This window comes from Sebastes fasciatus, chromosome 7, assembly GCF_043250625.1.
Source record: "Sebastes fasciatus isolate fSebFas1 chromosome 7, fSebFas1.pri, whole genome shotgun sequence".
Lineage (NCBI taxonomy): Eukaryota > Metazoa > Chordata > Actinopteri > Perciformes > Sebastidae > Sebastes > Sebastes fasciatus.
In genome coordinates this window covers 20,137,239-20,155,024 of record NC_133801.1, presented here as the reverse complement: position 1 = coordinate 20,155,024, position 17,786 = coordinate 20,137,239, and the positions used below count along the sequence as shown (strand labels likewise).

Here is a 17,786-nt window from a genome sequence, read left to right as displayed (position 1 = left end):
TATAGCCACTGGCTGGCTGCTCCTTCTAGGCTCAGCTGGCTACAAATGAAAGTAGGTCAGTTGGTCTCTGAGCAGGTTTGAAATTTCAGTACTTTATGGGACATCAAGGTTGACCTCTTCTCACTGCTGAGGACAAGTCTGGATTTGCCTGCCCAGGTTCAAACTCAGTGATCTCAGGGCAACGTCATAGTTTAGTTGGCCCTAGAAAATGAATGGCACAGTAGGTGGTACTGTGAAGTATAGATTAACTGAATAAAATCATAAAAAATTAAAGCACAATAAATAAATAAAATTCAAATGTATTCTAATTTACCCCAAAGAGCCCTGTACGAGTCATCTCCAATAGTTCTTTTGTTCTTTTTTTAAAGAATAAACTTTGTTTTAAAGGGACTGTGTGTAACTTTTTACACGTATAAATCTACCGGGTCGAGATCCCATGCGCGCTCGCGTGTGGCCGGACTCTCTTCTCCTCTGCTTGCTTGCCTTCACTCACACACTGCGCGCGTTCTCGCGTTCCCGCGTTCCCGCTGTCTCGCTCCACCTCGAGACATTCATGCGCGCACACTACACACTGCAGAAGAGTTAGTTTAGCTCTGAGAATATCTAGTGAATTTACAGAGGACGTTTGTGCAGAAATAGATGCTGCAGCTCCTCCAGACCAACAGAGGTTTCCCGTGTCTTGTGAAGTGATGGGGCTCCGCAGCGAGAAACGTTATCGTCTCTGACCGGGTGCCAGTGTCTCCCTGCGAGTGCAGTCGGGTGGCGATAATGTTTCTCTTCCTGCTTCAGCCCCGGCACCGACCCGCTTTTCCTGCTTCAGCCTCCTAAAAGCCAACACTAGGATCAGCAGTGATTCATGGAGAGACCTTTGTCTGATCAGCTAACATTACTGCCAAGCAGGTGAAATATAGAGTGATATTGTGGTTTTAGCTGACGTGTGTCGCCTCACTGTGTTGAGCGATGCTCGTTCATGTCTATTTAGAGCGAGCAAGCGCAAGACCGACGCTGACTTTCGTTGACTTAACGGCCACAGGTGTCGCTGTTAACAAGCATTTCTGAAAGTTACAAACAGTCCCTTTAACTGAATAAAATAATAAAATGAATACAAAAATCGATTCTAATTTCCCCCAAAGAGCCTTGTAAGAGTAATCTCCAATAGTTATTTTTTTTAAAGAATAAACTCTTTTTTAAGAACAGACCTCTCTTGTCAAACTCAACCTGTCTGTTCTGCTGTTGGGAGGTGAAGTGGGTGGGATTAGTCAAATCAATGTGAAGATATAACTCCTTAGACCCGCCCTCTCATTGTAAACCGGCTGTAGTGCTGATGCTGGTCTGCTAGAGTGGATTTGGCCGCGCGCAGGACCAGACGAGAGCTTTTACGCACGAGTTCCTGCTCGAGATTATAAGCCAATATTGGAAAAACTCTGCGTTGCAAAATCCTGTTCTCATGGTGGGTCCTTCATCCAGCCTGTCGAGGAGAGCACGGTGAAGTGCTGGCTGATTGAATGTTCCCTCCAGTCTCCATGGATTACGGACGGACCATGGCCCCTCCGGTACCCCCGCACAACCCCACACAGACCCGGCCAGGAGACGCTCAGGAGCGGCTGCTGAAGTGCGTCCTGCTCGGTGACGGAGCGGTGGGCAAAACCAGCCTGGTGGTCAGCTACACAACCAACGGATACCCAACCAAATACGTGCCCACTGCGTTTGACGACTTCTCAGGTAAAAAAAAAAAGCAAGATATTAATATTTCAGATGCTTTACAATTTGCTTAATGCATTGAGCGTCCAAAAGAGGGAAATAATCGTATATTATAAAAGGATCTACAGTAGTTGCACACACACACTGGCCTCCTGTAGCACTTTTCTGTACCAATACACATTTTTGTTTTTTCTTCAGCAAAGAGAATGAATATAATAGTGAAATTACAGTTTCTTATCTGTCCACACAGCTTGGTTTATACAAAAATCCACTGAGATCTGTCTTGTCAAACTATATTTCAACAAAAGTGATGTTAATTTAGTCAAACTCACTAATCGTTTTCATAGAACTGTCTCACTAAATCTAGATTACCAGATGCTTAGGTTTTTATTGCTGTGTGGATAAAAGATCAATCAGGAATATCACCCTAATTTTCCTGGATTAGAGGTCAACAGAGACCCTGCAAGATTAGCAAAGATAATATTTGAATGTGTGACTTCAATTCAGTGAGAATTAGTGTTTTGAGATTGGAGCTATATGGTCCAATTTGGTGAATGAAACTTTTCTTCTACTTTAGAAGTTAGTCAGTTAGTTTCCACCTGCCTTTTCCCCTGAACTCTCCTTCAACTTTTCATGTTTTGAGAGCATCCAGTCCCAATTCTGCCATTCCCTCTATTATTCCACTGTTATGATAGATGTGTTCCTCTATTATCTGCCTTCCATCAGCACATGAGTTATCCTCCTCCATGATGTAGCCAGGTTTCCATTTGGCACGGTTCCACTTTCCAAATCTGGCTCACTTGTCCCAGCAAGTTTTGTTAGTTTACTGCAAAATAAGAAGAGAAGAGAACAAAATCCTTCAACGGTGGAGATTTGTTTTAAACTGACTGACCTGTGACCTGTCGATCACCTTCATTATCACATATTCAGACAGTCCGTCCTTAGCTTATCTCTGAAAACCTTACCCCACTCTTTTTGTAACTGCTGCACAAGAGCATAAACTGACAGCATTTATAAATGAAAAATCACACAAACACATGTTTATGCTTATTTAGAAGTAAGGAACAAATACTTGTGTGACCTAAACTGACTTGTAAACATTAATCTTCCTTAATTTTCTGACATTACACTGATGAGCAGTAAAACTAACAACTTGGCCAGCAAACATCCCGTAAAACACTCGCTGAGAACACACCCTCCCATGCAGAGCCGAGAGAGCGTCTCTGGTTCAGAGGTTTTGGATTGCACAACTCTGCCTATTGTTGTCAGCCTTGACCCGCGAGCCCTCTCCTCTATACTGGAACGGCCACATCTGTTGCAGCGGCTCAGAGGCAGAGATTGTCTTTCGCCTCGGCCTGACAGAGGGGTGATTGTGCAGTTGGGGGCCCTCGATGGTGATGTCATTTCTCGGTGCCGTGGAACCAGAGCGTCCTCTTGAAAGCTGACTTCTCAGCAGTTACGCAATGCCACAGGTGGAAGAGATGGGGGACGATAAGAGGGAGTTTTGGTCCAGAAAATCAAAGGAGTATCATATGTCAGGGGGATTAGGAAATGATTACACAATGGCAGCTCCCTCTCTTTTTCCTTTCTCTCTCTCCTCCTATGATGCCTGTCCTGCTGCATGAATAGCTCCAGCAAACTCTTTGATCAGGTGGTATGACCGACCACACACTCCAGGCGTATTGTAAATGTTTCCATGTGCCTGCTGCTCGGCATTGTGTTCACTCTTCTGAAAAGAATAAATGGCCCCCGTAATGAAACTGTAAAATGACTCATCCACTTTTCCAATCTGGAAAACGAGGCCTTATTGGAAGAGAGTCACCGAACAAACCCCCTATTAGACAACCTTGGAATGGCCTCTGTCAAAACACAGCGGAGAACAAAGCTCACTGAGTGGTCCGAGGAGCAACAGTAAAGTGTTATGGCCTCAACAGTAACTGGCAGAGTGGGTGGGCGACACAGAGCAGGCCGTCTGGTGAGCGGGAAGAGCCGAGCAGGGGGTCTTTGTGTTTGCAACTGGCAGGCTTTTGTTTATCCCACAGAATATTCTGGTGGTTAGTTGCATGTGTGTGTGTGTGTGTGTGTGTGTGTGTGTGTGTGTGTGTGTGTGTGTGTGTGTGTGTGTGTGTCTGGAGTGTCAGGTGCTTTATAAGCCTTCATGTTGACAGCTGTGTCTTATTATCTCTGTCTGTCTGTTTCTGTGTCCACAGCTGTGGTTCAGGTGGATGGAAACCCGGTTAGACTACAGTTGTGTGACACTGCAGGACAGGTGAGTTTTGTTTACACACAAACACAAACACACTTATAGCATTACATAACATAGTTGGCACCCTGTCTGGATCACAGTGTAGGCTACGCCCTGCAGGCCTCTCAACCTTTGCTACTACACACAAAAGAGTCACATTTTAGCATGGTGGCGTGGCTCTGTGGATGGTACTGTCAGTTGGTCAATCGGCCCTCCACTTCATTGGTCCAGACTGAAATATCTCAACTATTGAATGGATTCCCATGACATTTTGTACAGACATCCATGACCCCTTAGAGAATGAAGCCTGATGACTTTGGTGACCCCTAGACTTTTCATCTAGCGGAACAAGGAGGTTCACATTTTTAGTTTTTAGTGAAATGTCTCCATGAGTATCGGATTGTTATGAAATTTGGCACAAATATAGGCCTACGTGTTCTCTTCAGGATGAATTTTAATACGTTTTGGTGATCCCTTAACTTTACATCTAGTGATGCTTGGTCTCGGGCTCATTCACACGAACGGCAACACGAGCATAACTGTGGATTCGGCTATTAGTGCATTTTACAACTTTTAGTGTTCGTACTGGGTAGTTGATTTACCTAAAAAAACTAAATGATCCGCTGAGTTACAGACGTCTCTTTCCCAATGTACATTTTTGGGAAAAAGGCTTGGTACATCCACACAGAGCTGCTAGTATGGCTTTTGGTTGTTACATTACCATTTCATGAATCTTTTAAACCATTTATTAAACATAACTGCCAAAACATTCACCACTTACAGCTTCTCACAAGAGGATTTGCTGCTTTTCTTGTTTTTGTATCCTTGTAAATCAAATACCATGTCTCATAAAATGAGCCATTTGACCACGACACCTTAAGTTTTAGGACTTTTTGAGGTTCATTTTCAGTATTTTGGGACATTTGATAGATTAAACAAATAATCGACTAATTGAAGAAAACAGATCCAGTAGTTTGATTAGTTGCAGACGTCCTGTTTTTGTGGTCCACCCATGTTGTCTTTACTCCACGTGGGCCTCTTGCCTGCTATTTCAAGTAACTCATCTGTATAGAAATTCCTGGGCTCTGCTGTCAATCTTCATCTGGAATGAAAATAACACCTCTCCATAGAATAGGTATCTCATGTTGGTGCAGTGACAGGGTGCTGAAGGAGAGGGGAAAGCCTGCAGGTTAGATTGGAGGCATTGATGCAGAATAATACTCCTTTCCGTCTCTCTGCTGTTAAGGGCACGGTGGAACAGGGAGCTTGCCAGGGAGAAGTTATTGACTCATTATTGTGTTGGCACTTAAGAGCAATCTTGGAAAGAACAGGTTGTGAAAGAGTGTTTTCATTTCCCTGGAGCATGGGCGGTTGTTTCATAATCCAGTTCAAAAGAACCCTGCCCTGGGAGCAGCATATTTGACATTCACAAACGCTGCGAGGGCACTGCCAGTTCCACACACAATCAAAGACAAGTTGGCCTTAAAGTGGAGCGAGGCATTCGAACAAACCCCCCTAGTGCAACCTCACAGCATGTTGCAAGCTGTACACAGTGTTACAACTGCACACGTATGCCCACAGACTTACACAGGCAGACAAGCTTGGGCAAATAGGGGCAGATAAAAGTCGGCAAATACTCACTGTATTTAACTTATGCAATAATTTCATAAGAGGGGAGATTGAGCCAGAAACAGGTTGGGGTGTGCCAAAAAAAAAAGAGACGAGAGAGAGAGAGCCCAGACAGAAACGTTCTAGAGAAAAACGACAACAGCTGCCGCCGAAGCTGATAAACAAAGTTTCTCTTTACTCAGAGATGTTGATGTCTGTACGTTCTGCAGATGGACCGACGTCATCAGATCGCAAAGTGCAGCCAAAGCTTGTGTGGGAATCTCACGAGTTGATAAGCTTCCACTGCAGCTTTGTGCGTTAACTGTTTAAACTACTGACTGTTTGTGCAGATTGGGTTGTGTTTTAAAACCAGGAGGAGCCGACTGAGAGCATTGTTTGGGTGAAGAGGGATTAGGAGATGGTGTGCTGGAAAGGAGAGGGTTAAGTGAAAGAAGGAGAGGTTTGTGTCAAGTTTCTGCCAGCCTTAATCTGTGTACTCAAGGGTGTTGGAGGCCCTTGTTAGTCAAAGCTGTGTGGCTCCAAAGTGTTAATTTAAGAGATTTACTGTAGATGGTATAAATGAGTGGGCAGGGCTGGTGTATACTATGCATTAGCACAATATAAACACTATTTAACAGTTTCTTTATTGAGTGGCTATTTGCACAATTTCTCTTTAGAGTTGTTCCGATACCAGTATGGGAAATGTGTCCGATACTGCCCAAAATTCGGGATTGGGTATCGATGATTACAGGTAGTTTTTTCACGTGACGATAGCAAACAACAACAGTGCGGTGCTAGTGGAGAGTGTAATGGTAGTCAGAGGGAAGAAAATGTCAGCCATTTGGCAATATTTCACAGTGGAAAATCCAACTAGTAAAATGGTGATATGTACAGAGTGTACGGCTTCTGTTTCTAGGAGTGGCACTAGTGTTGCCAATTTCAACACCAGCAATCTTATAAAACATTTGAAGACGCATCGCATGAAAGAGCACAACGTCTTCACCAAGGCAATGGGGGGGAAAAAAGGACGAATCGTAGCAGCAAATGTTGGAAACCGCATTCCAACCACGAGATCAACTCCACAAAGATAGCCCAAATGCGACAAAGATATTATATTTATCACGCTGGTATTAGATCGGTAGTTGGTATCGGCTGAAACCGCAAGTTCAGGTATCGGAATCGGGAAGGAACATTTTTGATCTATTTCCCTTTCCTGTATGATCGCTCGGTTGTACTTAGCTCCACCCTCTCGTGTCACTTCTGGTTGCAAAAAAACAAGATGGCGACGACCAAAATGCCGACCTTGAGGCTTCAAAACGGCAGTCCACAAACCAATCTGTGATGTCACGGTGACTACGTCCACTTCTTATATACATACACACTATGGTGGTTAGTCTGGGTGAGAAGTGAAGGGAAATAAGTCATCACAAAGTAAAGACTTAGAGCTAAATGTTAAGATGAATTTGCCTGACAACGGGCGCCCCGATAGCTCAGTTGGTAGAGCGGGCGCCCATATAACAAGGCTGAGTCCTAACCGCGGCAGCCCGGTATTAAATCCGACCTGCGGCCATATCCACATGTCACCCTCTCTCTCTCTCCCCCTTTCTAGACTGTCCACTGTTCTATTAAGAAATACCCAAAAAATAATATTGAAAAAAACAAGAAAAAAAACATTTACCTGACATCACCTGTTTCTTTCTCCATCAGGACGAGTTCGACAAGCTCCGCCACTTCTGCTATAGCCGCACTGACGCCCTGCTGCTCTGCTTCAGCGTGGTCAGCCCGGCGTCCTTTCAAAACGTCTGGGAGAAGTGGGTCCCTGAGATCCGCCGCCGCTGTCCCCTCACGCCCATCATCCTCGTGGGCACGCAGTGCGACCTGAGGCAGGACGTCAAAGTGCTGATCGAGCTGGCGAGGCGGAGGGAGCAGCCCGTGCTGGAAGAGGACGCCAGGGCGCTGTCGGAAAAAATCGGGGCAGTGACGTACGTCGAGTGCTCGGCGCTGACGCAAAAGAATCTGAAGGAGGTGTTCGACGTGGCCATCGCCGTTGGGCTGAGGCAGTCTGACAGGAGGGTGAGGCGGGAGAGGAAGGTCCGCAGCACGGCCGATAAGATGAAGATGCTCTCAAAGTCGTGGTGGAAGAAGTATGTGTGCGTCCAGTAGGGTGGGAAGAGACCATTTCTCTGTGACTGAAAAAACTTGCAACTGCTGACTTGTTGGTGGGGACTGAGTTGGATGTAAGAACTATTTTTACGTTCACCTGGACGACCCCAGATGTGGTGACTTTAATTCAGTGGAGCAACGGTTCAACACAGGCAGAGTGTGCCTGCCTGAGCTGTAGAGTTGCTGCCAAAAACATCCCTTTGTTTGGCTGTAACCACTGTCTGCTCCTCAGAGCCAGTCTGAACTGTTAAATATGACTGTGACCAGCATTCAACCAAAAAAAAATGGAGCTAATAAAGTTTTATGGCACATGGACTTCATATCATACTGGACGTGTCCTAAAGGAAACATGATCTGACTTTGGAGGGAAGGTGTTAAGACGGTGACGCTATGTACTAAGTGTATACTCCTCCTATGTGTCTGATTTGACGCCATTCTTTAACAAAGTATATTATTTTTTGTGTTCTACACTGTAATTCAGCCCCCGACACTTCTGTTAGATTTATTTCACTGAAATCAGAACATGAAGTCAATGTAAACGAGCTTAAATCCCAAATCAAAGATGCAATAATTGTACTGTTGAGAGCCAAAGACAGTCCGATGTGTAACTGATCACATTTATTTTAACTCTGGATTACAATCAAATGTAAATGAGTATAAATTATTTTTTTAATCTGTGAGTTCTTGGGGATTGTTGCAGTCCAGCCATCCATTTCTCTATAAACTGGATTTCTCTACACCAGCTTGTGTCTGTGCCACATTTTGACGTGTTGCTACAGCTGTCGCACTCGCCGTGTTTCCATTCACATATTTTTATTCGCAATTTGAAGTATCGCATAAGAAAATCACTATGGAACATTCAATAAAACTTAGTGAATTGAGAAATATTTTTTTTGATCGCATGAGGTGTTTTTTGCCTTTGTCGAAAAAGAGTTGATGCGCTAAATGGGTTATGGAAACGCTTTTTTTCAAATAAATTCTGAACATTTAACTCACGTGACTGATCAGCTGTCACCATGAAAGCCAACAGTGCCAACGTCTGATGAAACTATGCTGTAGTCAAGTTAATTCATTAATGAAAACGTGTCTAATTCGCATTTCTTTTTTGTGACATTTCAAAAGTTGGCTTGAAATTTGCTTGACAATTGAATGGAAACACGACTACTGTCAGTCAACCACACAGTTAGAAGTCTGTAAGCTCCTCCCCACACCTACTACAGTAGATTGATGCCACCAGACATTACCAGAGTAAACCTATTGATGTCTATTGACGATGATTACCCAATCCCAGTTACAGCAAATACCCAGTTTGTTAGTTTTTTACTGTTACAAGGTTGCAGCAATAAGTTGGATGGTGCCACTGTACATTGCACTTATCACACACAGTCCAAACACACCACTGAAGTCTCGCCATGCGATGGCCTTTGGAGCAGTGGTGTGGATTAGATATAGAGCAGGTAAACAAATACATCCGTGGTGCTTGAGACGTATCACTGAAACAGAAGTGGCTGATCTGCATGTTCCTCAACACCACCCACCGGTTTGGATGATCACAGGGTCTTTCTTTGTTATTACAGTCAGGGCCTTAAACAGAAAATTATCCGTCTTTCTCTTTTGAAATTATCCAGTAAATGAGGTGAAATCACCAAAGAGACTGATTCTATGTTTGCTTCTTATTTTTCAGAAGCCTGTCATTCAGCTCTGTCTATTTATCTGTTCCCTCTGGGCCAATAATTACTGATCAGCAGCTATGCAGAGCAGATGTGTGAAATATTGAAATATGTCATTATGTATGTTACATAGTAATCATTTATGATGTTTGTAATGTCATCAGGATAAATCTGTGCATACATATATAAGTGACTCAGTCACTGTGGCTGTGCTGTCCAACTCTAAATGGTACTTAACAGTGTGATTGTTTCAGGTGGTGTCTGATTTTGAGAGCAGTTTGTTGAGCTGTATGAGCGGAACAAAATAAAATGTGAAATATTTAACCTGTTTTCACTGTTGACTCTTCCATGGAGATATGTTATCTCGACTGTTACACTGAAGAGAAATTGATGTGATGATAGGAGTGGAGCAGTGTTTGGTACACGCTTGCTTTCCGAGGTCAAAGGTTATTAGAGTACGAATGGGTGTTTAGACAGATGTGCTTCAGTAAGAAACTTGCTATACAGAAAATTGCCTAAAAGAAAGAGGGACCTAGTCTAAATACAGATGTTTCCAACTAAAATGTAGGTTAGTTGGCTATTGCCAAAAGTGTATCTGCAGCCTTACAAAACTTTTACAAGTCTTATAGTAAGTGGAAAAACACATTGTGAATGAAAATGCACTATTAGTATGAGGGCGACGGCCAAGGTTAGTTTAGTTTTATTTGACATTATGAGAAGGAGGGCATTAAAACCTGCAGTAGGCAGAATGTTTTTGGCATCATTGGGCAAATTCCATAATAACCTTTCAGCATATTGTAATTCAAGTGTTCTGAGAGAAAACTAGACTTGCACATCCTCATGACTCTGTTTTCAGGCTTTAGAAAATCTTGCCTGTGATGGCAGACATTGGCCAATCACAGGTCATTTCAGAGAGAGAGAGCGTTCCTGTTGGCTGTTCATTCAACGGATGCAGCTGTCAATCACTCACAAACTCCGGTCAAACGGTCAAACTAGGCAGCGCTGATCAAATATTAATTAATATTTAGTTACTGTAATGCTTATTTCTCATCTCAAATATTTTCAGCAACATCTTGTAGTGTACTGTTTAGCTGTAAAATGAGAAAGTTTGCTCTGGCTGGTGGGCGGTGCTCGGTATTTCCTCAACTGATCTCAACATGGCAGCCGGGTCACAAACTTTCTCATTTTACAGCTAAACAGTACTCTACAAGATGTTTCTGTAAACATTTGAGGTGAGAAATAGGCATTATAGTAACAGAATATTGATTCATATTTGATCAGCGCTGCCTAGTTTGACAGTTTGATCAGAGTTCGCAAGTGATTGACAGCTGCTCAGAGATGGCAGACTCCAGCTCGGCTCTGATTGGTTGTTTTATTATGGTCTGTGAAATCTTACAGATGCCATCAGGAGCACCGGAGGACACAGAGGCACATGATTTTTTTCAGATTACCTGTCTCATGCAACTACTGTCAGGATATAGTGACCATTTTATAAAAATAACTTTCTTTAATCATATTTGCTCCATTTCTACCCACTGCTGCTTTAACTCTCACACAACTACAAAAATGTGAAGGATGGCCAACACTTAGTTCTTATTGTTAAAGATAAAATATTCACTATATAGCATGCTCGCTATTTTTGTTGTCTGAATCTCTATTAGGAATTATTATACCCTACATACAGTAGTTGACTCCTATTATCCCATAATGCAACGTAAAAAGTGGTGTACACTGTTGAACACTAAGCATGAGCTAAAACAGAAGAAAAAGTGAGATATACAGTAGACAACTGTTGGATGTGTAATGACTTTAGTAGTTTTTTAGCATAGTCTCTTACATACATAATGTCCTATATAGTGAGTAGTGAATAGGCTAAACAATGTCAGCCACAGTCTCTAAAATTAACTAAAAGCTATATTTCTAAGTTGGGAAAGAGTTAAATGTGACTTCAAAGATTTAGCCGCAGCGGTTTTGTCGGCACCGAGACTTCTAACTATGCAGGATCAGATGATTATAATTGCCTGAAATAGGCTTTCCCTCCTATTCATCTGCGTGTCTACACCACAGTATTCAACAATGGGCAGAGAATGACAGTCAGCTAGGTATCTTGTACTTGTTTAGAAGCGCTAATGATAGGGTAGGCAGCTAAAAGAGAGTTTGTGTCGTCTGGCAGACTGCAGATGAGTACGTTGTCCGGCCTCAGAGTGGGTGAAACTGAGGTAGAAGTGGTGCCAAGTGGGCTAATTATGATAGTCAGGATGGCTCCACTTTCCACCAATATTTTAGCAGGAAACCCCATTGTTGTGTCATAGCGAGGCTTGTGAGACGTCCTGTGATTTAGCACTGTGGCGTGTGTGTAATATAACTGTCTGCTAGAACTACAAGTTACTGTCTGCGGTGGGAATATTGAGCTGTCAATCACGAAACTAACAGACAGGAAACATATCAGGGGTAACGTCTACACATCTGTTAAATTTCACAGTGAGAGACTGTTTATCCATGTGTGTTAAGACCTTATTTCAGGCCCGGGATGGAAGCTGATGTAATGAATGTTGGGTGAGATAACGGTGTGAAATGGGTGGCCCAGTCAGCTGTAAAAACTCAGATGGTCGTTGAACTTTTCAGTCCCGTAAACCCAATTCCTTACATAACTTCTGAGAATCATTTAGGTAACAAGTGAACTCTGACTCCACATGAAAGAGCGGCTACATAATCAGTTTTGATGTCTTAAAGTTGGCGAAGGATTTCTCCGCCACCCCTCAGATAATTGCCAGATAATGACTGGAGCTGAGCCCGTGGGGCGGGATTACCGAGGGACATTAACCATGTCGATCATGTCTGCGGGGTGGGAAGGGATCCAACCAGTAGACTGTGGTCTACTTTGTACATTGTCTTTGGGATTAACTGTTGCCCAAGCTCTTGTAATGCAATGCAATAATGTCTGGGGCCCTGATTAAAAAACACCCACACGTAGATTTAACCAGTGATTGAGTACAGTTCATTATTCTTGACAGAAATCTGCTTTCAAAGTATGTTTGATACCGCAGTCTCTCTCCTGAAAGAAGTTACTTCAGTGACCTGATCACATTTTATCTCTACCTCACCTTTCTCAAAAGTCTGTTTTTATTTCATTATTATGGCATTTTTATGACAGTGGTGTTGTCACCGCCTTCTTGCCCCTGACTCACTTAAACTAGCGCTCAACAACTGCTACCAAAGTTAGCCAGTGAGCTCCTGTTAGCTAGAGCAACAACAATACCAACGTTATTCTGAATCAACCAACTACAGTAGAGGCTTCTGTTGTAGGTGGGGAAGTGGCAGTTCACCAGGATTTAAAGGTCAAAAGTTCATTCAGACACACATTTTTCTGCCCACTGTGTAGATTTTGAAGCACATGGAAATCAGAGCCAGACAGTAACCCGTCCAGTTGAGGCCATGTGGCCTCCAGTCATATTCCCCAGGCCGCTTCATTGACATTCATTGACTTCCATCCATCCACCAGATGCAAACAGATTTTCCCTCTTTTTCCCATCACCTGACTGCCCCACCCATCTACTCACCTGTTCCCACTTCATCTCATCAGCTCTGCAGCTGGCTGGCCTTCCTCAGTTCATATACCGGCCCAGTTCTGTTCATTCCCTGCCATACAAAGTTGCCATGTTCCTTCATGCCTTTGCTTTTGAGCCACCTGAACCTGACCCTAACTTGGACCCAGAACCAGCCTGCCAGCCTATCTCTGTACCTACCAGTAAGTAAACCTGGTACATATATTATACTGTTAGTAGATCACTGAACTGATCCTGCTTGCTTCATCTGCATTTGGGTCCCTGATCCCTGTATTCACCGTATTGTGACAGGGGGAAAACTTCAGCGGTGGTACAATGTCCCGTGTTCCTTCATGTATCCTCGATAGGGATGCACCAATACCGATACCAGATCAGATATCGGGCCGATACTGACTCAAATAGCTGGATCGGATATCGGTTACAATGGGGCCAATCTATTCAATTCAATTCTATGTTTATATACTATATACATTATATACTGTCATTTTAATTCCTGTTTAAGTTTTGACCAATTTGTTAATGCATTTAAAAGCTTAACACTTGAATTGTAATTCTTAGTCATTTTGAAGATATTTGACAAAGTTGCTGGTGCGCAATTCATTATTTTAATAATAAATAATAATTATTAAAATAATAATAATGTATATTTATGTATTTATTTGTTACATAATGTTTTGCAAAGTTAGGAAAGCAATGTTTAAGTCAAGCCTGTTGTTGCCTTACACATTAAAGGATGATCCCAGTCACTTCAACACAGTACAGCATAATAATTCATTATTATTAAAACAGGTATCTGATTGGTAATCTGTACCAAAGCCCAGGTATCGCTATCGGTATGAGGACTGAAAAAGTGGGAGTGGTGCATCCCTGATCTTTGTATCAAACAATAGCCTATACAGAGGAGAGAGTATGATGTGAAACCAAGTTTCTGCTGTTTAGAAGACAGAGGCCACAATGTCATACAAACTAAAGAGAATCTCTTCACTTATATAGGACATAACCTTTTCACCACCTGCATTGTACTGCACCAGTTTTGGGAATTACAGAGATGCTGTATTACTAGATGCACAGTAAAAGGCACAGCAAAAATAGAGGGCAAACAATCATTAGATATAAGGTGAATATAGACATAGAAATGATCCGTTAAGTGAACAGAGATTACTGGAGAGAGAAATGAAGTTTGGTTTTATCCCCAAGAAAGGAGTTGATTTATGAATAAAGATATTTTTGTTTAAGCTCTCTTTTCATTTCTTCTGAGGACTAAAGCCACCAACCTGCTGTTAGCGAACACTGTGGTTGCAGGAGTGGCCTGTCTGGCATTCTACAGTACGACGTTGCAAGCAGGATTATGTTTTAATAAGCTTATATAAACACCCCCCACAGTGCGGTCTCATTATGGGAAGCTAATTGAGTCGCTCTGTCCCAGGGTCAGCAGGGCGTCTTTGAACAGCTCAGTGTTTTGCTATAAAGAGGCCCATCTCTGCCTCCAGAACATCTGTCCTGTGGTCTGTGGAACATGTGTCTTTTCTTCAGGCAAACTGTTTGGACCTGCATGTTTTTGTATCTTTGCACTTGCACATGTAGTGTATGTAAAGGTGCTTCAACTGTAGCCTCAGGTTCATTCATATAAAAGTGACTATAAACTGTGATACCTTGCTGGTTAAACATTGACTTTTGACAGGTGCTTTTTTTATTCAAGCATATGTCCCACACAATAACAATGTTTTACATATCAGCGATTTAGTTTTTCTAAATAGATCTCCGTCAGCAACACTTACTGTACCCACAGAATCATTTCCTCTTTAGCCATTTTGCCATCAAAATAAAAACACAAGAACTTTTTTTTTTTTTTTTACAATACAAATTAAATTACATCGGTCCAGTATAGCAACCGACTGGGTCGAGTTTAAAGACCAACATAGGTTGAGTCTAGCAACCGACTGGGTCAAGTTTAAAGACCAATATAGGTCGAGTATAGCAACCGAATGGGTCGAGTATAGCAACCGATTGGGTCGAGTTTAAAGACCGACTGGGTCGAGTATAGCAACCAAATGGGTCGAGTATAGCAACCGAATGGATCGAGTATAGCAACCGAATGGGTCGAGTATAGCAACCGATTGGGTCGAGTTTAAAGACCAACATAGGTCGAGTATAGCAACCGAATGGGTCGAGTATAGCAACTGATTGGGTCGAGTTTAAAGACCAACTGGGTCGAGTATAGCGACCAACTGGGTCGAGTTTAAAGACCAACATAGGTCGAGTATAGCAACCGAATGGGTCGAGTATAGCAACTGATTGGGTCGAGTTTAAAGACCTACTGGGTCGAGTATAGCGACCAACTGGGTCGAGTTTAAAGACCAACATAGGTTGAGTCTAGCAACCGACTGGGTCAAGTTTAAAGACCAATATAGGTCGAGTATAGCAACCGAATGGGTCGAGTCTAGCAACCGACTGGGTCAAGTTTAAAGACCAATATAGGTCGAGTATAGCAACCAAATGGGTCGAGTATAGCAACCGAATGGGTCGAGTATAGCAACCGATTGGGTCGAGTTTAAAGACCGACTGGGTCGAGTATAGCAACCAAATGGGTCGAGTATAGCAACCGAATGGGTCGAGTATAGCAACCGAATGGGTCGAGTATAGCAACCGATTGGGTCGAGTTTAAAGACCAACATAGGTCGAGTATAGCAACCGAATGGGTCGAGTATAGCAACTGATTGGGTCGAGTTTAAAGACCAACTGGGTCGAGTATAGCGACCAACTGGGTCGAGTTTAAAGACCAACATAGGTCGAGTATAGCAACCGAATGGGTCGAGTATAGCAACTGATTGGGTCGAGTTTAAAGACCTACTGGGTCGAGTATAGCGACCAACTGGGTCGAGTTTAAAGACCAACATAGGTTGAGTCTAGCAACCGACTGGGTCAAGTTTAAAGACCAATATAGGTCGAGTATAGCAACCGAATGGGTCGAGTATAGCAACCGAATGGGTCGAGTATAGCAACCGATTGGGTCGAGTTTAAAGACCGACTGGGTCGAGTATAGCAACCGACTGGGTCGAGTTTAAAGACCAACATAGGTCGAGTATAGCAACCGAATGGGTCGAGTATAGCAACTGATTGGGTCGAGTTTAAAGACCAACTGGGTCGAGTATAGCGACCAACTGGGTCGAGTTTAAAGACCAACATAGGTCAAGTATAGCAACCGAATGGGTCGAGTATAGCAACTGATTGGGTCGAGTTTAAAGACCTACTGGGTCGAGTATAGCGACCAACTGGGTCGAGTTTAAAGACCAACATAGGTTGAGTCTAGCAACCGACTGGGTCAAGTTTAAAGACCAATATAGGTCGAGTATAGCAACCGAATGGGTCGAGTATAGCAACCGAATGGGTCGAGAATAGCAACCGAATGGGTCGAGTTTAAAGACCGACTGGGTCGAGTATAGCGACCAACTGGGTCGAGTTTAAAGACCAACATAGGTCGAGTATAGCAACCGAATGGGTCGAGTATAGCAACTGATTGGGTCGAGTTTAAAGACCAACTGGGTCGAGTATAGCGACCAACTGGGTCGAGTTTAAAGACCAACATAGGTCGAGTATAGCAACCGAATGGGTTGAGTTTAAAGACCAACATAGGTCGAGTATAGCAACTGATTGGGTCGAGTTTAAAAACCAACTGGGTCGAGTTTAAAGACCAACATAGGTCGAGTATAGCAACCGAATGGGTCGAGTATAGCAACTGATTGGGTCGAGTTTAAAAACCAACTGGGTCGAGTTTAAAGACCAACATAGGTCGAGTATAGCAACCGAATGGGTCGAGTATAGCAACCGAATGGGTCGAGTTTAAAGACCAACTGGGTCGAGTATAGCGACCGACTGGGTCGAGCGAGCGAGGGACCACCGTCGGTAGTCCTTGTATGTTAAATAGTTTGGTAGGATGAGAATTCTTTGTAAAGCAGTTCAGCCATTTGTCAAAGTGACAAAGTTCTTCTTTCTTTTTTTCATAAAAATTGTCTTCATTGTCTTTATTATCATAATGGCTATGTTGTTGTTTAATTGCTACTATAGGGTACAATGATGTAGCCTATATTGATAAACTAGAGTGTAACACAAGGTCTGAACATGTTAGCAGTGAGTGTTATGCTGTATGTGATGCTAATTGTTATGTTGTGTTATGCTTTAGTATAATTGTTGTGCAAAAAATAGGCAAAATTAAATCTTAAGTCCTGTTTGCAAAAAACAGGTCAGGTCTTGTGGACAGAGTGAGGACCACTTTGGAAGATCCGTTCCTGTCGATGACGAGCCTCCCAGCCTGAATCTAACTGGAATGCAGACGTGAGTCATCGAATATCCATCCTGATGGCAGGTTGGTGCCAGACGCTGCTACTGTACACACATCCACAAAGAGTGCACTCTATCACCAGGAACAGGAACAGTCACAGACATTGAAGAACTGCAAACAGTGGATTGACAAAACAGATATTGACAGAGATCACAAAACACACAGAAGTCACAGACTATCGACAAAACTAAAGACTCATTTATTTTAAAGGGCCATTTCTTTATTTTCATACATCTTTTATTGAAATGCTTGTGCTTGTGCTTGTGCATTTTGCTCAAAGCACCAGTATGCATACAGCCTCATAGCTAGCGTGGCTGCAGACTAGGAGATTTTTTTTAGTATGTCCGAAACTTTAGTATGAAACCAATAATGTGCGAATTGCATACTATATCCGGGTGAAATATTACAGTATGCAAACGCTGGACACTACGGCGGCATAAATATCCCACAATGCAATGCGGTAGTGATGACAATGTTGACGGACAGCTCTGTAA

General features: G+C 42.9%; 1 protein-coding gene and 2 long non-coding RNA genes across 3 annotated transcripts in view; 2 read left to right on the top strand and 1 right to left on the bottom strand.

The window, feature by feature from the left end:
• The window catches only part of LOC141771638 (uncharacterized), a 229,010-nt gene that overhangs the window by 103,290 nt on the left and 107,934 nt on the right, over window positions 1-17,786 (bottom strand). The gene's annotated exons all lie outside the window — the stretch shown is intronic.
• Window positions 1,302-9,711, top strand: rhoub (ras homolog family member Ub). Its single transcript, XM_074642105.1, has 3 exons — window positions 1,302-1,722; window positions 3,912-3,970; window positions 7,262-9,711. Exons 1-3 carry the CDS (start codon window positions 1,506-1,508, stop codon window positions 7,715-7,717), a joined length of 732 nt encoding a protein of 243 aa, XP_074498206.1. The 5' UTR covers window positions 1,302-1,505; the 3' UTR covers window positions 7,718-9,711.
• The window catches only part of LOC141771637 (uncharacterized), a 35,963-nt gene continuing 31,035 nt past the window's right edge, over window positions 12,859-17,786 (top strand). Inside the window, exons 1-2 of the long non-coding RNA XR_012594740.1 lie at window positions 12,859-13,135; window positions 17,194-17,316. This is a non-coding gene — a long non-coding RNA (uncharacterized LOC141771637). The remainder of the gene's footprint in view (window positions 13,136-17,193; window positions 17,317-17,786) is intronic.

Coding starts and splice junctions, on each gene's coding strand:
- rhoub (XM_074642105.1), top strand. CDS start 1,506: ATGTTCCCTCCAGTCTCCATGGATTACGGACGGACCATGGCCCCTCCG. Junction 1,723..3,911: donor TGCGTTTGACGACTTCTCAG/GTAAAAAAAAAA, acceptor CTGTGTCCACAG/CTGTGGTTCAGGTGGATGGA. Junction 3,971..7,261: donor TGTGTGACACTGCAGGACAG/GTGAGTTTTGTT, acceptor TTTCTCCATCAG/GACGAGTTCGACAAGCTCCG.